At 38.3% G+C, this 23,233-nt stretch overlaps 5 protein-coding genes across 8 annotated transcripts; 3 read left to right on the top strand and 2 right to left on the bottom strand.

Moving 5' to 3' along the window:
* The first annotated feature begins 211 nt into the window (after window positions 1–211).
* LOC126795935 (SNAP25 homologous protein SNAP33-like) lies at window positions 212–3,164 on the top strand. The gene is made up of 6 exons (XM_050522667.1): window positions 212–392; window positions 992–1,611; window positions 2,022–2,115; window positions 2,254–2,378; window positions 2,639–2,736; window positions 2,879–3,164. Exons 2-6 carry the CDS (start codon window positions 1,102–1,104, stop codon window positions 2,976–2,978), a joined length of 927 nt encoding a protein of 308 aa, XP_050378624.1. The 5' UTR covers window positions 212–392; window positions 992–1,101; the 3' UTR covers window positions 2,979–3,164.
* A 317-nt stretch (window positions 3,165–3,481) lies between these two features.
* Window positions 3,482–7,265, bottom strand: LOC126795932 (heparanase-like protein 1). Of its 2 annotated transcripts, none has more exons than XM_050522663.1 (10): window positions 7,134–7,265; window positions 6,247–6,501; window positions 6,124–6,160; window positions 5,817–6,000; window positions 5,510–5,658; window positions 5,193–5,426; window positions 4,644–4,833; window positions 4,376–4,501; window positions 4,181–4,280; window positions 3,482–4,070 (listed from the first exon to the last, which is right to left on the bottom strand). In XM_050522663.1, exons 2-10 carry the CDS (start codon window positions 6,454–6,456, stop codon window positions 3,678–3,680), a joined length of 1,623 nt encoding a protein of 540 aa, XP_050378620.1. In that variant the 5' UTR covers window positions 6,457–6,501; window positions 7,134–7,265; the 3' UTR covers window positions 3,482–3,677. The 2 variants fall into 2 exon arrangements, with proteins under 2 accessions (XP_050378620.1, XP_050378621.1); XM_050522664.1 differs by having other exon boundaries at window positions 7,154–7,265.
* Window positions 7,266–8,196: 931 nt separating this feature from the next.
* LOC126793963 (B3 domain-containing protein Os01g0723500-like) lies at window positions 8,197–10,146 on the top strand. The gene is made up of 3 exons (XM_050520598.1): window positions 8,197–8,292; window positions 9,559–9,705; window positions 9,802–10,146. The coding sequence occupies exons 1-3, from the start codon at window positions 8,197–8,199 to the stop codon at window positions 10,144–10,146; spliced, it is 588 nt and encodes a 195-aa protein (XP_050376555.1).
* A 646-nt stretch (window positions 10,147–10,792) lies between these two features.
* Window positions 10,793–14,577, top strand: LOC126793933 (B3 domain-containing protein Os03g0620400-like). Its single transcript, XM_050520567.1, has 6 exons — window positions 10,793–10,918; window positions 12,831–13,114; window positions 13,237–13,429; window positions 13,538–13,862; window positions 13,965–14,155; window positions 14,260–14,577. Exons 1-6 carry the CDS (start codon window positions 10,793–10,795, stop codon window positions 14,575–14,577), a joined length of 1,437 nt encoding a protein of 478 aa, XP_050376524.1.
* Window positions 14,578–15,124: 547 nt separating this feature from the next.
* On the bottom strand, window positions 15,125–22,788 carry LOC126795930 (uncharacterized). Of its 3 annotated transcripts, XM_050522658.1 has the most exons (9): window positions 22,756–22,788; window positions 22,355–22,624; window positions 20,411–21,709; window positions 18,438–20,228; window positions 16,998–18,077; window positions 16,561–16,665; window positions 16,321–16,410; window positions 16,109–16,219; window positions 15,125–16,032 (listed from the first exon to the last, which is right to left on the bottom strand). In XM_050522658.1, the coding sequence occupies exons 2-9, from the start codon at window positions 22,412–22,414 to the stop codon at window positions 15,547–15,549; spliced, it is 5,022 nt and encodes a 1,673-aa protein (XP_050378615.1). In that variant the 5' UTR covers window positions 22,415–22,624; window positions 22,756–22,788; the 3' UTR covers window positions 15,125–15,546. The 3 variants fall into 3 exon arrangements, with proteins under 3 accessions (XP_050378615.1, XP_050378614.1, XP_050378618.1); XM_050522657.1 differs by having other exon boundaries at window positions 22,355–22,786; XM_050522661.1 differs by having other exon boundaries at window positions 15,781–15,959; window positions 22,355–22,786.
* Window positions 22,789–23,233: the final 445 nt, after the last annotated feature.

Here is a 23,233-nt window from a genome sequence, read left to right as displayed (position 1 = left end):
GTTTCTATATCCATCCTCATCTTTTAACTCTTAACTCAGTTCTCATGAAAAGAAAATAAATAATTTTTTTAAAATTTACTAACAAAAACGTGTGTAATCGTTTTCTGAAGGGTAAAATAAGCTGCGTTTATGTGTTGAAAATTATAAGACACGGTGGGGACGCCAAGCAACGGCACTTTCTCACAAGTTTCTTCAGTCTCACGCTCTCCAAATCAAACGACGACTTCGTTTCACAGCGCCCTCCTTCCGTGTTGTGTTGCCTAGTCTTCCTTTGAATTGAACCCATCTCTTTCCCACTCTTGAAAGCCCTCTCTCTCTCTCTCTCTCTGTTTAAAGATCTGGGCTTTTCTCTGAAGCATTCATCTTTTTTCCCACATTGGTTGCGGTTTCAGGTATCAAACTCGTCTCTTTCGTAGATTCTGCATCTGGGTTATCATTATTACAACTTGTTTTCACTTGGGTCTTCGCAAGTTTTGATCTTTTTCTTGTTATCATCTACATGGTCAACTGCTTCTTGTGTTTTCTTGTTCATCAGACAAGGCCCAATTTGTTTATCGGGGTTTTTCTTTATTCATGTTCTTTGTGTGGTTGATGAGAATTAGAAAAGGGTATATTTGATTCTGTTTTTTGTGTGTTGTGGTGGGGTTTGTGAAGTATTGGAGAAGGTGAAGTCAACCCAAGTCAGAGGTTTGGTGTTTTGGAATACCCAATTGATGAAATTAGAATAGAATAGATTCTTTCCTCTGTTTGATTGTGGCTTTGTTTGGGTGTTGTCTGATTTTGGTTTAGATATGATGGTTGATGTTGTTCTTGGTATGAATATCAGGTTGTTTCAATTGTTCTGCTCCATTGGAGTTTTCCACTATATCGTGCTGCTTGATTATGAGCCTATCAATTGTGCTGATGCTAGGTTTTGCGTAGAAGATTTATCCTTATGGCGTAATTGGCCCTTTTGTGTTTCTGACATTTTGATCTTGTTTTCTCTTTCCAGGATTCTTGATCTCTGTACAGATTTGAAAGTACCATATTTTTTAGTTCATTAAGATCCCTGATCTTTAACCCGTCGATAGTGTAACAAATTGTGGATATCTGACATTGAAGATGTTTGGTTTAAAGAAGTCCCCGTTAAGGCCTGCTAAGCGCAACTCAGTCGACCCTCTATATCCTGCTTCCTCTGGCTCAAACCCATTTGATGACGAGCCTGCACAAGTCAGACAGAATGAGAAGCATTCACTAGTTGGACAGAATGAGAAGCATGCAAATGATAAGCAGACACTATTTGGACAGAATACTAGCACCAATCCTTTTGATGATGGTCAAGGAAAAGAGAATTCGTCTTCATATTCATACAAGAGTACTTACGCAGAGAGAAACAAGTACAAGAATGACTTCCGTGATTCAGGAGGCTTGGAAAGTCAATCAGTGGAAGAGTTAGAAAGTTATGCAGTGTATAAGGCCGAGGAGACTACAACCTCAGTCAACCAGTGCCTGAAGATTGCTGAAGATATACGTGAGGATGCTACCAAGACTTTGGCCATGTTGCATCACCAGGGTGATCAAATCACCAGGACCCACATGGTTGCTGCTGACATTGAACAGGATCTCAGTCGGGTATGGATTTTTGTATTGAATCAAAAGTGTCAAGTTAAGAATCTAAGAAACAGTAACTCTTGGAACTATCATGTTCTCAGTACTAATGGAGTTGATTTTAATCTGACATCTACTTATGGAGATGATGGTTTTTGTATGATGAGATGGAGCAGGAGATACTTTCCTGTTTGTATTATGCACATACATTTTTTCTTTCAGGCTTTCAGCCTTGACAAGCCGCTTTCTTTCTGAACATAAAGTAATCCTTATGTAGTAAATTTTAAAGACCCTCATGCATTGCACAATAGCTTCAAATCATACGCTTCACTTAGCCAAGAAGTACTTGTTTTGCTTTTGTACTCTTTGAATGAATGGTTTTACTGCTGTTTTTGGTATAAGTGATGCTAATTGTTTCATACTGTTTATTCCAGGGTGAAAAGCTTCTGGGGAGTCTTGGGGGCATCTTCTCTAAGACTTGGAAACCAAAGAAAAACCGCACAATAAGTGGTCCTGTCATCGTGGCAGGTAATAATCTGCCCTTTCTGATCATGATTCACCTGCTCCTTTGTTGTTCTGAAGAAAAGGATTATATCGTTAAAGTAGCGGTTCTTTCTCTCATTCTCTCTGCTGTTTTTTAAAGTTTAGATTTCTTGCTCTATGCAGATGCTGCAACCAAAAGGAGCAGCCACATGGAAAGGGAGAAGCTGGGACTGACTCCCGCACCTAAGGGATCATCACATTCACGAACACCACCTCCTGAACCCACCAATGCCCTTCAGAAAGTTGAGGTTTGTAGTTCTTGACTTATTTATGTGCTGAGAGTACATTGTTATCTAAGGCGACAGCAAAATCACTGATATATTCCTGTTTGCTGGATATTTGAACTTTTTTTCTTCACCCTTTTGGTCAAGTTCTTTAACTCCTCTTTTACTCCTAATTTTAAGGAAGCACTTTGCTTCTAAATTTAGTTTATATAGGAATTACATGGGTCTATCTCCTTTTCCTAAATGTATTAAATGTAATTTCATATTCCTTGTTGGCTTAACAGGTTGAAAAGGCGAAGCAAGATGATGGTCTGTCAGATTTAAGTAATCTGTTGGGAGAGCTGAAGGATATGGCCGTTGACATGGGGTCTGAAATCGATAGGTGGGTTATGATGATTCAGTACTTGTGTGCTAGCATAATTATCACATTGTTTCTATCTTAAGATTCTTAACGTGTTTACCAAGTCTTATTTCGGGCAAAATATGCCAGATATCTAACTAAATACTCCCCATGATAATTTCAGGCATAACAAAGCTATTGGTCATATGGATGCTGATGTTGATGAGCTTCACTACCGTGTTAGAGGTGCTACTCAACGTGGTCGTCGCTTGCTCGGCAAGTAGAATACAGGATTTGTCCATGGCCAGGCCTACACGAAATTTAGCAATACTCTGCCTGCCCTCCATTTTTTACGAGTAATGGATTGTGGTCTTACTCGTGTATCTGGATTTTGTATACAACTTTTGACATCATTGTTGGATAAAGGCTACCTTCCCATTAAATAGGAATGTGTTATCAGTTACCAGTTAGAGTGTTGTACACATGATCATTGATTCGTGATATAGTTGGTAAATACATGTATAAGTATTTGCATATATTGTGGTCTTACTCGTGTATCTGGATTTTGTATACAACTTTTGACATCATTGTTGGATAAAGGCTACCTTCCCATTAAATAGGAATGTGTTATCAGTTACCAGTTAGAGTGTTGTACACATGATCATTGATTCGTGATATAGTTGGTAAATACATGTATAAGTATTTGCATATATGCAGTACTGCATCATAGCACTTTGCATATAGTAACCGTTAGCTTTAACCAAAATTACATTAATTGGAGAGAAAATCACACAGGATATACGTAAAATATTATAGATGGCCAAAGGCGCTACAAAACTTAAAAACTGTTAAGGAATGTGTGCATGAATATGTTATATACTTTATTCTTTTGAATTAACAGTTTACTAGACAATTTACAATTGCCATTTGCCCATGCATTCTATGAGCAACTACTATAGGAGCTTTAGGGTTGAGAAGATAAATCATACACAAGCTGGAGCCTCAAAGTGAGTGAACACAATGAATTTGATAGACAAAGAGGTGATAGATATAGGAGAACTCATGGGAACAAGAGCAGGTTCTAATTCTGGGATGTTTCCGTCCTTGGTAATTTCCAATGGAACCCCGTTGAGGACCATGATTTTGCTTCTAAGGTCCCCGTCTTTGGGAGTTAGGTGGTATTCTTTTCTGTGTAATTGACCATCTGATGCTTTGAGACCAACCCATGAAACCGTCCTCTTAAGACCATGAATGAATCTACTTCCTTTGCCAGTCTTTCTTGATTGAGCAGCTGTATCCAACTCCAGATAAGTTTTAAGATCGACAGTGAAATCAGTCTGATTGCTTAAATTAATGAGGAGTAGGGTTATTCCGCCCTGCAACATTATCAGATAATTGAAAACTGCTATAGTAAGAAGAAGCTTGGAACACGTTCTTATTTTTATTTTCAAATCCATCCATAATCTCTAAGTTAATACGAACTTACGCTTCCTTTTGAACAATGAGCATAAGCACGCAAGTGAGGTGCTCCATTGCGATCAACCGGGAGAACACCATGTCCCATAAGTCGATGCCACAGAAGTGCACTGTTCATTAGAAGCATTTGAACATACGATTCAGGATTTGACAAGTCAAGTAAAAGGAAATTCTTTAAATAGTCACACCAACATACATGCTTTACCTGTAGTAATCAGGGTTGGGAACAAATGAAGTTCTGTTGAGGAGACCGTAGTGCCCACCAACTAGGGACTGCCTGCAATATACTGCAGTATTGTGCGTGGCTGACATCCCGAGCTGATCCAAGTACCTGTAATTCATGAATAAATAGTAATGCGGTCTGTTAGTTACAGAAAAATATGTCAGCCAAATGTGGATTACTCCTTTCTTGAAAGCAGAAGTTTGGAATGGAAGATACACAAAATTGCATGTAACATGGCAATCATAATTACCAAAAGCTGTTCACAAATGTGTTGGACACATTAAAACCACCGCTGTTATAGGCTCCTCCAGACTCTCCAACCCATATAGAAGCCCAAGGTCCATGCTGTTTCACTGTTGCTGCAAGATTAACAAATGTACCAGATATTTGCTCCAAGTAAATTGGATCCAAAATCTTTTGCATCAATTTGGGATCAACACCTGACAAGACAAATGAATTGTCAAATGGAGGAGAAAAGAGACCAACAAGTGGAGTTAAATGAATAAATCTAATGTTGCCCAAAGTACAAATTTGACTGGATTGGATCATGCAGACCTCTTACCATAAAGAAGATTTTCAGCTAATATCTTCTTTGAAGATTACAAGGTTAAACAGAGGAAGGGTTCTTAAAGTCAATAGTTGACTATGACTGGGTATCTGTCGAAAACTAGGTTATTGTATAATTTGGATGCATCATTCTATTGTTCAATAAGGTTGATTGGTAGACAACTTTGTTTACGCCCACTTTTAGAACTTACATACTGTGCGGTCATAAAAAAAATTTGACATGCAAACTTACCTGGACCCAGATTATAAAGATGTTGAGTGACAACATCAACTACGTCTGAACCAGAAACCTGTAGAAGCGTGGCAAACCACTTTTGATCATAGAATCCTCCAGGTCCTAAAATTACAGGCTTTATATGGGAGCTATTGTACAACTGGTTGACTATGTGTTTAAGCTTGATCATGTCTTTTCCATATTGTTCAGCTCCAACACTAGCTCCAACACCGTTACCACAGAGCTCATTACCTGCAGCAAGACAGAGAAGAATGTAAGTGGAGCAAAAACTAAATAAGTGGCAAGAAAGATGTTCATATCTTTAATAAGCATACCCAACTCCCATGAATTTATCCAGTAGCCCTTTGAAACAGTATACTTAATAAAATCATAAGCGTTGCTAGAGTCCCAATCTCCAACCCAAACACTTCCGCCTTTGTGGTGCCTCCCTGACAGTGCATTCAAGCTGAATGTCACAAGGGACCTGAAGACGTAAGATACAGATCATAAGTCACAGTACAAGCAATCCTAGCCTAGACGACATAATTGAGAGCAACAGAGGATATATAAATAACAACAGTCAACTTTATTTTCTCCATGTTTTTTGCTTCTATAGGGAAGTTCATAATTAATATATCTTACCTCGTCTTGCTGAAAAAATGGTTAAGCTCATCCCATCTACTCATAGGTAGACATCCTGTAGAAAATCCAAACAACCCGCCCTTCTGCTTTCTAAAAGGATGACAAGGAGATTTCAAATCTCCTACATCATACAATACTTGGTCTTGCAAAGAACCCCCAATTCTGATTCTCAACTGGTTGAAAGCTAAATCAAACCATCGTGTTGAAGAGTAAATAAGTTCGTAGGTGTTAGTCAAGACACTCGAATCCAACTAAAATAGCCAGTGAAGTCTAAATGATGCAAACTTTTTTATATGGACAGACAAACCTTGAATTGACTTGGCAAGTAAAGGATGAGACAAGTTCTGGCAAAGAGAAAACCAAATTAGTTTGAACTCATTTTCTGACTATATGACAAGCAGAAATTCCAAATGCCCCTATGGTTGCTTACCAAATTCAACACAGAGGCAGATCCCCATGGACAGTGGTTGTAGTCACACTTTTCATGATTCCACCAATCAAGAGTGGCACACACAAAATTGTTATCAACATGTGCAATAGAAACTGTCCCATCAACTACAATGCTAGCATGTCCGACTTCTTTGGCCAAAAATGCAGGCAGAGAAACCAGAAACAAAATCAAGGAGACACATAGTTCCATTTGTAACTCAAATTTTAGCTTACCCACTCAGCTAATGGAAATGAACTGCAAAGTGGAGAAAGATAAACTTTGAATAAGAACCGGAAAGATAAACTTTGAATAAGAACTGGAAAATTGTGCTAATCTATATGCCCCAAGAATAGCTGGTGACCTACTGAGAATTCAGTGCAAATGGGGAAGAAAGTAAACAGTCTCGAATGTATCTTCTTCAAAAGGCTTGCATTAAATCAGAACTTAATTTTTTATGGATAGGTTTAGAACTTCTTCTTTATTTGGTATAGAACTTTCCACCGGAGATTTCCAATCCTGCACTTACCAAACATGGGGAAAGAAAATATATGCCTCTAATCCACCGATCAAAATCAAAAACATTCATTGCATTTTCTTAAGAGACACAGATTCAATCATAACAGTTTCAGATCTCAAATTCAATATACAACATCAAAAGGAACATGCTTTACACTCACTACCAGACCATCTCACATATAAAACAACCACATACAACTCTGCCAAACACAAAAGCAAGACCAGTGACCAGTTGAGAGCTACCTCAAGTTAACCTAAAATCACAACATATTATATTCAATAACAACTTTTCCTAGAGGAGCTGGTATAATCAGTAGGTAAAGAACCAACCCAGAAGCTGCTTGATCAAAACAATCTACATCAAAACTCACCTCAAAGCTCAAAACTTTACCATCAACGCGATCAGTGAAGCTCAAACACAAAGCATGCACCTTCCTTGAAGCAAATCACATCGATTATGTGAAGCTGTTTGGTTGATAAACAAGCATAGTCAAGACTGGTGGTCTGGTGGACCACTCAAGGACAAGGACAATGTGTTCGGTGAAATGGGTCCATCAAAGTTTGGAACTTTAAACAGCTTATGGTTTAGTTAAGGCATAAGCACTGTTAGAGGTTCAAATAGCACAGTGAGGTGTAGAAGTCGGCGAAAAAAGGACAGGGTTTTCTGAGGTTAGATGTAAGATACAGTCAAGTATCAGAATAAGGGATAATTTGTTTTTTATTTTATGAAAAGGAATAATATGTTGATTGAGATTATGATTATATTACTATTTCGAGTATGAAAGTGAGAGCTTTTGGTTGGATTTAGGTGCAATTCATTTATCTAATTACTGGTGTGGGGTTTGAACTTCATGCTAAAAGAGCTGTGTCTTTATCTATAAGTTATGCCAACACCAAAATCTTCTCCTAGAATAGAGGACTTTTGTTATTGATCTGAAGAATGTTTTCAAGGTGTGTATGCTTCATCCTTTGACTATGGTTTGGTTGAAGTCTTTGTTATTCTTTTTTTTCTTCTTTTTATTCATTCTTTTCTTTTGTTTGTCCATCAAAGTGAGAGATGTGGGAGAAGGATGGTTAGTAATTGCCATCAATTACAAAAATGATGTGTTGTTTGCCAAACAGATCAACTTGGTGTTTTTGAGGCAATCTATGAAAATTGTTAACTTGTCATACACTCATACATCTTTGTTTTATCGAGTATGTGTATATGCCTTGTCAGCTCGGCTCGGATGACAATAACTACAACTAATAATATGTCCCACATCAAAGATTGCTCACGAAGTCCAGAGAACGACAGTGAAGGGTCTAAACGACAATGGATCGTGATGAACAGCTAGGACCCATTTTCTGAGGAACACACTAGAACACAGCTCTGAAGCATTTCCTTCAAAGCTTTAGACCTTTGGACACAACTGGCTGCATTCTCACACTCCTATGGCTTCTTCAGTTGCGAGATGCGCCCGAAGTCCAGAGAACTCCCCAAGTTTCTGCCTTAAGATTGTCACTGATGATGACCTCCGAGATGGGAAGGTAATACTTTGTATACTCAAACCTCCTAAATTTGCATAGTTTGTTTTCAACTTAAAGCTTGCAACTTCGTGAAGTTGAAAGCTTCAGTAAGCTTGAGAGTTGAATATTTGCTAAAAAATTTTGTTTCAATTCCAACAAGGGTTGAGCTTCAGATACCTCTACTGTTTCTTCTATCACGTTTTCCTACATTGAACTTGTTTTTCAGCTTGAAAGTTCAAGTCTTTACATGTTGCCCTTTAGTATTTTTAGAAAAGAGTGAATGGAAGAGACTTGTATTGCTTATTTCTGAACTATTGCAGCTTCAAAGTTGAAACCTTTACATGATTTTGTTTTGTTAATTAAAAGAAATAGGAAGAAATTGTATGTCTTGGGCTAAAATTTCTTGGTTTGTGTAACCAAAACAACAAGAAATTAGTCTGAAGTAGGGAAGTTCAGGTCGCAAAGTTGCAGTGTATTTCTGATCAGTGTGTGGGTTTGGTTTAAGGACTTTGGTAATGGCATCCAAAATTTAATAGTAAAGTGTAGGGCAGTTTACCTTATCTGCTGTTAGCTGCATTTTCATCATTTGTGTCTTATTTTGGCAATGCTCTTTACTGTAATTCACTTTAGGGCCTTCATATTTATAAATGCAGGCATTTGACTATGTTCTAAGTAGTATTATAATTAGTGATTTTCAGGCTTGATTTGGCAGTAATCATAAGACAGACACTGTTAATGCATAATGCATGTTTAGTTTTAATTAGTTGGTTGTTGAACAGTGCGGTTGTGTAAAGTTGTACACATTAATTTGAGGAAATTACTGTACAGGAACTTTCCGAAAATGGCTGTAAGGTTGTATCAAAACTGTATGGAAGAGTCCATATTCTTTAAGGTACCAAAATGTGAGACATTCTGGCCAATTGAAGTGAAAAGATAAGCTCATGGTGGCCGAATGTGGTTGCACAAGGGATGGCAAGAGTTTGCCAAGTTTTACTCACTTGAGCAGGGGTACTTGGTACTTCTGAGCTATAAAGGCGAGCATTCTCATTTCCAAGCGTGCATTTTTCATTGGAATGATGTGGAAATTGAGTACCATATTCGTGGAATAAGAGGTATGTATCGCATGGAAATTCTGCTGTGTTATTGTGCAACCATCTTTAAAACTTCGATAGATATTGGGTTGTCTTGAATTAATCATGGGAATTGATTCAACAGGAACTGATCGTATACCAAAACGAAAAGGAACCAGTGCTCATGGAGGCATGCCTAATGCTTGTTTAAAAGTAGCTAGAGAGTAGAGGCCTTTCAAATTCTTCCAAATCCTCGGGTAATGCACACCAAGACGTTCTTCCCACACATATCAGTTTCAAATCTGACCAGCCATTGGTTATGATCAAAATGACAGCTTATTACTTACAGTCTGGCTCTCAAATGGTAAGCTGTTATTCAACAAACAATGCACTTCTTTTTCAAGAAGGAAAACCCCTAAAACAATGCCACTGAATATATTTATATTTTCAATATTTGCAGTTTATAAATGCATCATTTGCCACAAAACATCTCTGTCGAGTGGGTGCTTCTTGTGACTTGACCCTACAGACGCCAGATGAGAGAACTTGGATTCCTGAATTGATTGTGTATGAAACCACCGAGGCAAGAGTATCTGCAAAGGTTAAAGGTGCTGGTTGGACATCATTTAAGGTGGACAATCGTTTCAAAGAAGGTGATGTATGTGTGCTTGAGCTGATAGAGGAATGTAAATTCAGAGTTTCACTATACCGAGCAAGAGAGAAGATAAATCAACCAAGGAGTGAAGACAAGCTTGAAGGCAAGCATAATTCAGCTAAGAAGAAGCCATCATCATCTAACTTTTAGTAACTAAGCTTATGAACTGGTGACAAGATATGTTGTGATGTGTAAACCTTTAACTCATGGAGCGTAGATTGCCTGAGATCAGAAATAGTTAATAGAATTAGAGGACGGGAAAGATTAGAATTTGATCCGAGTTTGGAACTTGAAGTGTTGTGAGTTTGGAACTAAGCATTTTATGACATTACTGAGTAAAATTAGCAGTTGTGGTTGGATTCTATAAGGTGCATGTTCTGAGCTTAGCTGTTCCTTTTACCACCTGTAGTTGAATAGTAATAATTACTAAAAGCTTACATGTCAAAACTACACTACTAATGCAAAATATAGTACCCTAAACTCGGAGAATTATCACTGTGGAATGTGGATGACTAAACCTTCATAAGCTATAATATGATCATTAGAACAGGGTAAAAATGGTCATTCAACATCTTTTGTCTATATGCTCAATCACATTCTCACCGTTGATGTAAAATTTAAACGACCGGTGAGATCTCTTTCAGTATAGCTTTGGATCCATTAGCCATGCAACTGCTTTATTTGCAAGGATTCAACTGTGGCAGACTTAGACTCTGGCAGTGTGACTACAGAACTGAAATAACTCCTTCTCCAAAAAACAAGAAGGGGCTTCAACATTTGAATCTTTGAGCCTCAAATGGCTACACCTCCACGTCTGTTACCTTCTTGTTCCGGCCAGAGAGGTAGAAAGGAGAAATTCCCAGATGAATTTCCGAGCTTCTGCCTGAAGATTGTGACTAATGACGACCTCAGAGATGGGAAGGTTGTAAAGCTTTGGACTTTGCTTAAATTTTACTCTTAATGTTCTCAAAGGTTGTAACTTTATGAGATGAAACATGCATTTGCTCCATATCTCATCTTATTTAGCTTGAAATTAAGGTGAAAACCTCTTGAAACATGCATTTGTTCCATTTGTATAGAGTTTCAGTTTTTTTTTTTTTTGTTATTTGATTTTTATTTTCTTTTAGCGAAAAAGGCATCTGCTTGATTACTGAACCAGTTGCAGCTTGACAGTTGAAGCCTTTACATTTGCTAATTTTCTCATGTTTAGTCTTGAAAGGTGAGACCTTTACCCATAAAAGAAATAATAATAGTTGTAAAATAAAGAAATTACATGTTTTTTTCTTCTTCACGTTATAGTAAAAGAGATTCGTCTTGGACTCTTGGCCCTTTGGAAGTGAGAAAGTTCTGCGATTTTGATCAATTTATGGTTGGTCAATCCAAAGTTTAGTATTGAAGTGGTACAGGGTAAATGGGTTCTGGTAACTTGTTGCATTTACCTGATCTTCTTGTGCATTCCCATCAGTTTCTAGCTTGATTGGCGCTCTGTTATTCAAGTTCACTGTAGTTCAGTTTATGGAATATGTACAGTTGCAGTGCTGGTGTTACTGTACTGAGGTTTTTCCAGTCATGAATTTTTGAGGTTCGTTTCGAAATCCAATTGAAGAAGGTGTCAACTAATACAACTTTATTGGGTTAAAGTTTTTGATCAAGAGTCTTAAGTATAGTAATTTAATGAGTTTGAGGCTTGATTTTGGAAATGCTATGTAACAAGATGGTTATTGTATCTGTGTTGTTTTCATTTAGTTTTAAATGGGTTGATTTACATGCCTTCAATCTTGGTTGCTGTGATGTATATATGGTTGTTTGTTTATGATACAAATATTACTTAACCTACGCTGCTAGCATCTCAATCTGAGTAACATATGGAATTTGTGCAGGAACTTCCAGAGACAGCTGTGATGACGTATGGAGATTGTATGGCTGATCATATATTCCTTGACGTACCAAATTGTGGAAAGCCATGGCAAGTTGAATTGAGAAAATCAGCTCTTGGTGGCCGAATTTGGTTACTGAACGGATGGCAAGAATTTGCTAACTTTTACTCACTAGACCAAGGCTGCTTTCCAGTGTTCAGCTATGAAGGAAAACAGTCCCATTTTCAAGTACGCATTTTTCATTGGAAACAGATCGAAATGGATTACCCTATTCGTGGACAAGGTATGCGTATTTTGAGGCATTGTTGTGTTTATGCAACTTTCTGTTTTAGAACTTGAGATATTTTTCTTATGGAGATGTGCCTTGGATGTTTTCCTGTCGAATTAATCGTGGGAAAATATCACCACCTGAATGTCAGCCAATATAGATGGAAACAGTAATTGATGGAGACATGTTCCCATTTTGAAGGTACATTCTTGCGTACAATGCCTTCTTCTGGCAAGAAAGACATAAAAGGATCTGACTTTCTGGAGGACTCTCCAAGCTTCTTCCTAAAGATCATCACTGATTACGATGTCCTAGATGGGAAGGTTGTAAACTCAAACCTATGTTTGATGGTACATCTCCCTTTGTAATAACTTCCTGACTTTTTGCCATTTGATTCGGTAGAAAATTAGAAATATCTGCTTTCAATGCACTTTGCAATCAATTTGGTAGTTTCAGTTTTAATCTGTAGGCAATGATAGAAGGGGTAGTCCAAACTTTAACATCACTACTATCAGTTGTTGCCAAGTGTGGTACTCGAGTGAGTTTGAGGCTTGATTTGGCTCAACTATCTCTAATATACTGATTGATGTACATTATAAGTTTCATCTTGATGATTTCAATACCTTCGGTCTTGTTTCATCTTTTGAATGATGGACTTAAGGCACATGTTTTGTTGGTATATGATACAGGAACTTCCAGAGGCAGCTGTGAGGAAGTACAGAAATTGCATGGCAGATCATTTATTCCTCGAGGTCCCAAATTGCGAAAGACCATGGAAATTGGAGTTGAGAAGATCCACTCGTGGTGGCCGAATTTGGTTAAACAAGGGATGGCAAGAGTTTGCCAACTTTTACTCACTAGATGAAGGCTGTGTGGCAGTGTTCAGCTATGAAGGTGAATGTTCTCATTTCCAAGTACGCATTTTGCAGTGGAACGATATGGAATTAGATTATCCTATTTATGGAGGAGGTACGCATAATTAGGTTACCCACATTCAAAACTTGTAGCAGAATTTTCCTTTGGAGATGTTCCATGGACATCATCTGTGTTTAATGACTTGAATAGTTTATGAATGTATACAGGAGTTGATGGCAGACCAAAAAGGAAAAAACCAGAAGCTAATCAAAACATGCTTCCTGCCCATTTAAAAGTTAGAGCCACTTCAATTTCCACTGGATCTTCAGCTGATGAAAACCAAAATGATCTTCCTGCAGCTACCAGTTTTAAATCTAACAAGCCATATTTTATCATCAACATGACAGCTTCATACATAGACAACTCTTTTGTGGTAAGCTCTTTCCAGTTTTGGATAAAAATTAACAAGCACTCCTTGAGGAGCAGCTTGCTACATAATATTTAAGTACTTAACAACCCTTAATCTTTCACATATATCCAGTACATAAATCGATCTTTTGCCAAGGAACATCTTTGCAGACCAGGTACTTCTTGGGATGTAACCCTGCAAATTCCAGATGATAAGAGAGTTTGGACTGCTGTGTGCACTACCACCAAAAACAAATACAAGTGTATATATACAAGATTCTCAGGTGCTGGATGGAAAGCATTTAAGCAGGACAATCATCTGGTAAAAGGTGTTATCTGTGCGTTCGTGTTGATAGAGGAGCGTACATTCAGAGTTTCCATATTCCGAACTGAACTGAAGATTAACAGGCATACTGAGGAAATGGTTCTGGAAACAGAATACTCCATTCATGCTGGAAGTATGTATATTTGCAAATCCTGTTGTTTGTGTTATTGTACTTTTCCTCTTGAGATCTGTCATGGACATCATTTCTGTTGAACTAATCATGGGAATTAAACAGGAAATGATGGAACACCTAAAGTGAAGAACCAAGGAGCTACTCAAGATATGCATCCTGCCCACTATTCAGTTCCCTCTGGATCCTCAGCTGATGAAGACCAAAATATTCTTACCACAGCTACCATTTTCAAATCTGACAAGCCAATATTTATGCTCAATATGACAGCTACATACATGCGCCTCTCTCTCGCGGTAATAGCTCTCCTGACATTTGAGAATGTACACCTTCAACGAGCAGCATGCTACATAACTTTACGTTAAGTAATAACATTCCTTCAGCTTTCTCATGTTTGCAGTATATAAGTGCATCTTTTGCGACTGAACATCTATGTCAACCTGGCACTTCTTGCAATGTGATCCTACAGAATTCAGATGAGAAAGTTTGGACTGCTCAGTGTTTTGTCAGTGAACACAGCAATCACCGAGTCCAAGCAAGTATTTCAGGGACTGGTTGGAAAGCATTTAAGGAGGACAATCATCTGGTATTAGGTAATGTCTGTGTGTTTGAGTTGATAGGTGAACTTAAGCTAAGAGTCTCCATATTCCAAGGTAAAGTGAAGATCATTAGGCTTAAGGAGGAAAACGAAGCCAATCTCATTTCATGGCTAAATTGAGGTTACCGTTGAGAATGGTTAAGAGGTAAGATATCAGTTCAAGTAGGACTTAGTAATAGATAAGAATTGATCGTATGTAGAAACAGAAAAGTTTAGTGCTTTTGGTTGGATTTGAGTAATTTGACTAATTTCTATGTTTCGGAGGATTAGCTTTGTCATTGCCTAATGAAGGTGATTTAAGTTGTTTACTTTCCTCTGTTCTTTGCTTCTATCAACGTTTCTGATTTCTGAAATTTCTTATGTTTCACATAACTCAAATCAGTCATTCTCGATCAAGTAGCGTTCGTTTCAACTTAAAGCATTATGCATCTCTCCAAAATTTCTTGACAAAACGCCAATTTGCTAGAACTCGTGTGTACTATAACAAAGGGTTTAGGCTGAAGTAGGGTCAACTCTGCTGTGGGAGTGAAGACACATTTTTGCTAATTATAGGGCCACATCTGAAGACATGCCAAAAAAATTGAACAAAAAGTGTCCCGTAAATCATAAATTATGGGGTGGGCCAAGGCCTAGTTGTATAAACTATAAGACCATATAGTGGTTCAGCTTCAAATGCCATTCTCTAAATACATATATTTCTGATGAAAAAAATTCTGTTAGAAGATTTAGAAAATGATACATGCTTGCGTTACAGTACCTTTTATCATCTATGCACTCGACAAGTCTACTGTGTCACAAGAACCATAACAGTCCTACTTGCAGAATGTCAGTTGCCAAAAAATTGAATTTCCACAAGTTTATTCTGTCAATTCTACAGTACAACAACAATTGCTTTTCGACTTGTATTCTAGGAAGTTAATAATTTGATAAGATACCTTTGATAAGCCCTGATGTCTATACTCTGTTATTCCAACAGTAAGACAAGTCTGCTGCAGATTCGATTTAGAAGGAAGCTTCGGCATCGCAATTTAATGGTCTAACTAGGAAAACGAAGCAAGAATGCTGAAAAAAATCAGCATTCACATGAGCTCATACTCCAGCCATGCTAGGGTTCTCAGTAGAAAAGAAATTTTCTGCTCTATCGATGAAGCTGATAGGAAATCTACAATGCAGCATCATAGAGGCAGTTTCTGAAGATGGAAGAATCAGCTTTGGAGCCAACTCTTCACTAGTCCTCATCGTTTTACTTTCCCTATGGCTTCTCATCTTGCCAATTCTCATGCTGTTTCCAGAAGCAACAGCCTTTCCAGTAGAAACCCTCGAGTTCTTGTTATTGTTACGGCAGGATCTTAGGGGCACGTCATCTGCTGGGCAACTGTCCAAGTTAGAATTGGATCTAACTGCTGGCAAGATGTTTCTGCAAGATCGTAACAGGGAGAGTAGCATATCTGTACTCATTTCCTGCTGAACCACACCCTTGTTCTGCTCACATCCATAACAGGCTGCAACCAGTGTGCCAGCCAAGACTGGCATCAATTCAGGATCACTGAAGAATACAAATGGCAAATCGCATACCTGTCCTCACCCACTAAATATTTAGTTTATCCATACAACTCAAGGATATTAAAATTGAAGGGAAGACTTCACTGACCTTGTGAATAATGGTAGGACTCTTTCCCCAACGAAGGACAGCTTGATTCCCAAGGTGGAACAGTGCAAAGTGACCAAGGAGCAAAAGCGATTCAAGCAAAAGCAGCCCCACCTTAGACACAAAATATAAGACAGGTAAACAGAACTACTTTAGAGCCGAATTGCAGTTACTACGAAAATACAATAAAACCAAATGTGACATAGATCTCTTACCTGATCATTAGCTACTTTCCACTTGATGGTACAATGAGAAAGCAGGAAACTCATCAAATGGAAAAATTCCATCTTTAGGTCTGGCCTAGCCTGCAAGCATATCAGGAAAGTAGAGATATAATAAGGCCATTGCAAATAATTTCAAGATGACATTAAAAAGTGAGTATATCAAAAGGTTGGAAGCCTATTCATTGAAACGTTCGGGAGCCTAATTGAAAAAAAAAAATTCAAAGGACCTACTAGCGTTTTCTGCATGAACTTGAGATCCAAAAGAGCCAAATTGTTCAACACCTTCAGTACTCCAGTTGCTACATCTTCAAAATTAGATGGGAGGGTATCCAAGGCCTAAAATAGAGTAGAAGATTATCTTTACATTTAATTTCAGGTTCAATACTCAAAACCATGATGCCATATGTAGAGAGCAATGATAATTGTAGGAAATTAAGCATACATCCCGAAATTTTGAATAGGTGAACAGGCCCAAGATCTAATATATAGTGGATGTGGGTGAAATCTCATTGTATCAAACTCTGTATTCGTTATATCTTACCACAACTCTTTCTCAGTAAGAATAACACCAACCAACAATGAGGCTAATATCAATGGGAGTGCGAAATCAGTGCAGATTCAGAATCATCAATTCAAGCAGACTATTTTGGGGTTGATAACAAGGTTACCTGTTCAGAAGACAATCTATTGTTTGCCTGCAATAACACAGATGTCAGCAAAGAAGGGAGACTGACAAGCCCTGTCTCTGATACTGCCGATAGAAGAAATGCTACTGGTTGCTGCAAGTTCACTCTGTTATCATTCTTATGTTCTGCACCAGTATCGACCAAGTTTTTCTTTTCCTCCACTGATGCAAAAGGCCCCACAATATCCTCATTCACCATCTTTTGGGGATAATCTGGATCATCTGTTTTGGCTATGTTAGCATTGTTTGCTTTGACCGGACTATAATGCTGCTCCTTCTCACTACCCTTGGCAGCAGATACTGACTCCACAGATTTATTAATCTTACACATCTCATCTACTGGTCCATCCTCTGGTACATCTGGTAGATGTACAATTTTATCACCATTCACCAATGATAAAAGAGGATGATATTCAGCATTATTTCCAATCTCAGCCTCTTCACTTCCATTTCCAAAGAGTGTTACAGTTGGAACATATGTCCAATCAATAGAACAATCAGTTTCAGACCTTGAAGTTAAGACAACCAGTAAATTTATACCTAAGATAATTGAAGATGGAAATGGTGACCCTTCCACCTGGGGTCGATCATAGAGGGCAAAGAGATCTCGCAGCCGGTGAATAACTTGGTAGGAAATCAGCAGCTCCAACAAACTATCCCTCATTTGAAGCTGTCGTTCATCAGAACTTATGTGACTGACAATTGTTGTTACAGTCCATAAATAACCATCCAACACTTCAGATATTGAGTCAAAGTTTTCAGCTGACGTTTTGGTAGTTGGGAAATTAACATTACCAGAAGGATTCAAGGATACTGCTATTTTTATATAGCTCTCAAGGGCAGCAGACAGCATTGGGATGATTGGGGGCAAGAGATTCTGTGCCAGAAAATATGTTCTGTTTGTAGGCAGAGATAGCACCACCCTCAAGAGATTTAAAAGATGTATAGTAACCTGGCAGGCTTCCGGTTTTGATGTATGAGAAGCAGGCAGGGCAGAAGCTATAAAATCAATCAGACCAGCTTGGCGGGAAGCCTGCAGTTCGAGCTCCTTACCCTCCAAATACTATGTACACAAAAAGAAAAGCATGTCAGCATTTGCAAGACAAGACAATCATCCCATAAGTACAATAGACTTAAAATCTTAATGGATATCAGAAAGGTGAAGCATCTTCAAGCATATAATAGATTCGTAAGAGAATTAATAGAATTAATATCTGAAGAAAGAAAGCCTTTCAGCACAAATATAACATAGTAACTGATTAGGCAGATTTGGAATTTTTCTTTTTCTGTGAAGTGGAGTGTTCACTCCAGATAGAAGAACACACAAAAATGGTATAATTTATATAATAATGATCATTAAATGCAAACAACAAATTTTTATATTAGCCTATAAGGCTGTACATTCTCCCTGAAACCTACATACCTTGATCATTTCAGCAGTTATTAACCCAATACTTGCAGCACCTTCTTTTCTTGCTTGTCGGAGTCTTTTAAGTTCTTGAAGCCATCTCCCAATCTTGGCCTTAGCAGTTCCTAGTGCCGTTCTGTATCCAATGCCAGCATTTTCAGCACCAACAAGGGGCTCAAGAATTTCATATTTTAGTGCCATAAGTTTCTGTCGAATTTTTTTAATCCTCCGCTTCATTGACTGTTGTGATGTACTAGCGCTTTCCGCAAACGTGCAACTTCCTAAGCCTGAGAAACTGCTTACTTGATAATCATCACCACAGTTAATTGACGATGATCTTCCCTGAACATCCTTGTTTAAAGTTCGACGCAATAAAGGTGAAGATTGATCCCTGAAATCCATGGAAGCTCTCTCTCGTATCTGTTCCAGGTAAAACTTTCGGCGCTGCTCACTTTCACGTAGTCTCTCGGCCAATTTCTGGGCCAGCAGTTCAGCCTCCTCCTGCTGGGCTTTAGCTCTTTCCTCCTTCCTCCGAAGTTGTTCAATGGCCCTTGCTTCACGTGCTGCACTTGATGCTTTACGCTCCTCCTCCCTTCTAACTTGAGCCTCTTCCTTTCTCCGCTGTGTTTCAGCAAGACGCTGCAACTTTTCAGCTTCAATGAGTTTCCTCCGCTCTATAACAGCTTCTTCTCGTGCCATATCCTCTTTTTGTTTAGTTCTTATCACTTGAAGTTTTTCAGCTCTCCTCAGTTCTGAATCATGATGCTTCTGGCGCAAGCTGAGCTTCTTATTTTCTTCATTCAAGGAAGTTATGAACTGAACCTCTTTAACTTTGATGCTTTCATCACCAGCTCTCTTCACTCGTTGAGCTAGATGTGCTTCATGTCGAGACTCGCTGCGTTGATGACGAGCATGCATTCCCTCCCGTAACTTCATATTTTTGACAGCCAGCAATTCATTAACTCTGTTCATCTTTTCTGAACTACGATGAAGCTTTTGAGTTCTCTCATTCTCTAGCTCACTTCTGATTCTCATAGCACGGGCATGTTTCTCTTCTGCCTCTCTCTTCAGATCCAAACTAGTTTTTTTCTTCTTCTCAGGAGACATAAGTTTATCATGCAACATTCGTGCACGATCAGCACTTTTCCTCCTCATGCCAGGCGAATGTGAAACTCGGGAAGACACGCGAGAAGGAGAGGAAAGAACATCCTCCCAATTTCTCTTCTCCTTCCAAGCATCCATGGATTTCCATGGAGCTGAATTCCTCTTTTCTTTATCTTTTTCTAAATGTGGAATTTGCTTTTTGGACTGATCATTCAACTTGGCAATTTTTTCAACACCACTTTCTGTTGACAGTTTTTCTCTCCTAGCAAGCAGCTTCTCGGCTTCAGACCCAGACCCAGACTGCTCTCTCTTAATTTTTCCAGCAAAAGAACTATCCCTAAGAGGCAATCTATATGAAGCAGATGAATTCTGCGAGACACGCCCATTTTGTACCAACTTTACTCTGCTCGAACTGCTTGATTCAGTGTTATGATTCCCATTACGGGCGGCTTCAACAAGATTTGAACCTCCACTGTGTCTTCTCAACTTCATTGTCGATTCATTAAAGTAAAATTTTCCATCATTTGTTGCAGGTGACTTATTGAGGTTGTCCCTAGAATGGATATTTGTGTACTTAAGGCCCATAACTTTAGCATCATTCACAGCAGAGAAGCTAGCTCTTTCTTTCTGAATTTTCTTAAAAGCCTCAAGAGATGAGGACAGTATCTCTGCTTTGTGTGAAGAAGTTGTCATTCTTCTAACCTGCATGCAGCATTGATTAGAACTTTAGAAGTTTACTAGATTATAACATTTTCAGGAATTTAAAAAGCGCAAGAAATCTGTCATGAATATGATCATGATGGAGAAAAAAAAACAAAAAGATTTCAATTTTATATCAAACTAAGAATAACATGTCTTTGATAAGCAGAAGAAGTGTACATTACCTCCCAAGAAAGAGCATGTGGTCTCCGATGGTCACTCTTCAAGGTGATGGGCACCCCATCAATCAACTGAGATGGAGCCCTTTTTATTTTCTCAAAATCCTCTATTCTAGTATTCAGATCTCTGAAGTCTGAGCGAGCCTCTTCAAGAACAAGAATGGCCTCTTTCATCTGCTCTACATCACACTCTAGTTCACAAAGAAGATAAAGCTCATCCACAGCCCGGTTAAGATTCTCAAAGAGATAGCACCATAGTCGCTGCCTAAACCTTTCTTTGCTTTCACCTGCGTCACAATCTCCATGGGCACTCATATTTGAGTTTGACATAAAATTTCCAGATGCTGTGAGGGTAGGCTCTGCAAAAATTTCAGGAGTGCTCTTGCCAGGTGTAACTAAGTCTTCATCTTTGGAGATATGAACTTCACTTGATCTGCCATCGGGTCCTGACTCTTCTAAAATTGCAGGACTACTTACCTCAGTTACAACCACAGGTGCTTCAACTTTCTCCACTGTGCCACCCTCTTCACAAGATAAAGTGCTACCACTTACAGGATCATCAGCAACTGCTTCAATGTTTTCAGTATGTATATCCTTGCAATTTAGATCACCGTTATCCACATCAACCATTTTGTCATTCAGAATTGGCTCCTCAACATATTCAGTAGATATAATATTCACCTCCTTGCAGTTACCTTCATACAATTGAACCTTAATATCCACCGGTGCTGTCTCATGAGAGACAATATTAGCCTCTGCAGTTGCTGCAAACAGTTCTACTTCTTGTAAATTCGCAGAAGGGACAAAACTATGACAATTCTCATGCTCTTTATAAGCCACCAGATTTTCATCTCCAATAGCACCAAACTTGATTCTGGTGCCAACAAGATTCGTATGAGGAAGTGCCAAACCCTCATCCTCTATATCACCCCTCTTACTTTTATGAACCACTTCAGAGTTATCATTTGCAGGGATTTTCTCTGAATCTCTAGTTTCACCATCAGGATTTGTAATATATGAAGGAGGTGACATGGGACATTTAGCACCTTGCTTGTCGATGCCAATATCACAGGGAACATTTATTTGACTCTTATTTGGCATGGGAATGGAACTCGCATCACTTCCCTGGCTTTGTACAGAACTATTTCCCCTTGTCTTTGCAAGCTGGGATCTGCGCTTGCCAAAATAATTACTACTGTTCTCAGTTGATAAATGGTGACTACTCGAAGGAGAAGGGTTAGCATTCTTCCCAGAACATCCCCCAACCCAATTCTGTAGAGACAACTTTGAGCTACTTCTCTGTTTCTGGACAGAAGACAAAAAAAGAGTAAAATTTAAAAGCATGCAGACACCTATTGAAATAAAATCAAGTTCTTTAAAAACATACATATCTATATTAGGGGTTAATATCAGCATGAAAGCATTGCAGCATATTTCTCAAGTTTTAACAAGTAAACTCCTCTGACACAAACAATTCTCTGTCAAAATTTCAATTTGAAGGTTATACACAAGAAGCCATAATCCACATGCAAGTTAAATTCCATGATCAGAATAACCACCTCCTTGCCCTAAAAGATGATCTAACTTTCAGAAGTAGCAAGAGTTTTACATATTGATATGATGATCACAACGAAACTCAACAGTTCCATGTTTACAATTAAGCTCAATTTTAGTTAGTACAATGAAGACATATGCCAAGAACAAAGCTTTACTTAGCAAGACTCATCAACTTCAATTACAATACAACATCATAAAATATATATATATATATATATATATATATATATATATCAAAGTATGGTCAAGCTTTAGATTATAAACTGAACTTGGACTCTTAATTATTCACTCCCCTCATTAAAATTACAGAAAATGCAACACTGAAACAAAGTGAACAAACAGAAGAAATTAGAACAAAAAAAAAAGGATTAAAACCCAGAAAAAAGCACAGACCTTTTTCACTTCGAACCATCCAGAGCCATCATCATCTAGAGCTTCTCCACTGTTCTCCATTCCCAACTGTTCAAAACCCAGATCAGCTTCACCACTCTAATCATCAAAATCCCCAATTTTTCACATTAAGCCAATATCAGAACCCCCTTTAATCACACGACCAGCATCAAAATAAACGATCTTGGTAATCAAAAGCGAACTGGGTATTCAACAGAATCCGAAAACAAAGACGGAATGTGGCAAAGTTTGAACCTTTGGTTGGCGTTTTATCTGTGAAGAAACCGAGACAAGTGAAAAAGAGAAATGGGCAGCTCAGAATGAACCAAAGGTCGGATCAGGAAATTGAATCTGACAATTTGGGATGCGAATTTAAGATTAAGAATTGAGATTGAGAAACCCACCTCCCAATTTTATTCAAAGAATGGTTTTGTTTTCTTTGTTGGGGATTTGGTTTTGGGGGAAAGGAGGGAGTTTGGAACGATGGTCGGTGAGTGAGAGCCGTCTGTGATGTTAAAATTACGGATTTGGCCCAACAATAATAATGTCTCTAACATTCTGTACCCCACGCAATTGCCAAACACGAAGGATGCTTCGGTGGAGTTAATATTACATCAATCACTGGTGATAGTGTGATACTGATGTGGGTGGTAGGCTTAAATATAATACATTGAGGCAAAAGTTTAACATGAGGTTTCGGTCACTGAGAATTAAGATAAACCAACTTTGTAATAACCAATAATGGTACATGAGGTTCAATATTTGACCCAGCAAACATGCACACCGTCAATATCTCCGTTAATATATGTGATTTCCGTCAATCTTTTGAGGGCAAATATGCCACTTCATTGATGATGAAAGGAACTGAACAGAGACAAAATA

Source organism: Argentina anserina, chromosome 5, assembly GCF_933775445.1.
Source record: "Argentina anserina chromosome 5, drPotAnse1.1, whole genome shotgun sequence".
Lineage (NCBI taxonomy): Eukaryota > Viridiplantae > Streptophyta > Magnoliopsida > Rosales > Rosaceae > Argentina > Argentina anserina.
This window is presented reverse-complemented; position numbering and strand designations above follow the sequence as displayed.

Excerpts from the sequence above, each read along its gene's own strand:
- LOC126795935 (XM_050522667.1), top strand. The coding sequence starts at position 1,102 with ATGTTTGGTTTAAAGAAGTCCCCGTTAAGGCCTGCTAAGCGCAACTCA. Across the intron at positions 2,379-2,638 it reads ATGCCCTTCAGAAAGTTGAG|GTTGAAAAGGCGAAGCAAGA; the intron begins GTTTGTAGTTCT and ends TTGGCTTAACAG. Across the intron at positions 2,737-2,878 it reads ATGGGGTCTGAAATCGATAG|GCATAACAAAGCTATTGGTC; the intron begins GTGGGTTATGAT and ends TGATAATTTCAG.
- LOC126795932 (XM_050522663.1), bottom strand. The coding sequence starts at position 6,456 with ATGGAACTATGTGTCTCCTTGATTTTGTTTCTGGTTTCTCTGCCTGCA. Across the intron at positions 6,001-6,123 it reads ACTTGCCAAGTCAATTCAAG|CTTTCAACCAGTTGAGAATC; the intron begins GTTTGTCTGTCC and ends GGTTTGATTTAG. Across the intron at positions 5,427-5,509 it reads GATAAATTCATGGGAGTTGG|GTAATGAGCTCTGTGGTAAC; the intron begins GTATGCTTATTA and ends GTCTTGCTGCAG.
- LOC126793963 (XM_050520598.1), top strand. The coding sequence starts at position 8,197 with ATGGCTTCTTCAGTTGCGAGATGCGCCCGAAGTCCAGAGAACTCCCCA. Across the intron at positions 8,293-9,558 it reads ATGACCTCCGAGATGGGAAG|CTAGAGAGTAGAGGCCTTTC; the intron begins GTAATACTTTGT and ends GTTTAAAAGTAG. Across the intron at positions 9,706-9,801 it reads TACAGTCTGGCTCTCAAATG|TTTATAAATGCATCATTTGC; the intron begins GTAAGCTGTTAT and ends CAATATTTGCAG.
- LOC126793933 (XM_050520567.1), top strand. The coding sequence starts at position 10,793 with ATGGCTACACCTCCACGTCTGTTACCTTCTTGTTCCGGCCAGAGAGGT. Across the intron at positions 10,919-12,830 it reads ACGACCTCAGAGATGGGAAG|GAACTTCCAGAGGCAGCTGT; the intron begins GTTGTAAAGCTT and ends TATATGATACAG. Across the intron at positions 13,863-13,964 it reads ATACTCCATTCATGCTGGAA|GAAATGATGGAACACCTAAA; the intron begins GTATGTATATTT and ends GGAATTAAACAG.
- LOC126795930 (XM_050522658.1), bottom strand. The coding sequence starts at position 22,414 with ATGGAGAACAGTGGAGAAGCTCTAGATGATGATGGCTCTGGATGGTTC. Across the intron at positions 21,710-22,354 it reads GATGGTTCGAAGTGAAAAAG|AAACAGAGAAGTAGCTCAAA; the intron begins GTCTGTGCTTTT and ends TCTTCTGTCCAG. Across the intron at positions 16,666-16,997 it reads ATAGATTGTCTTCTGAACAG|GCCTTGGATACCCTCCCATC; the intron begins GTAACCTTGTTA and ends ACTCTATTTTAG.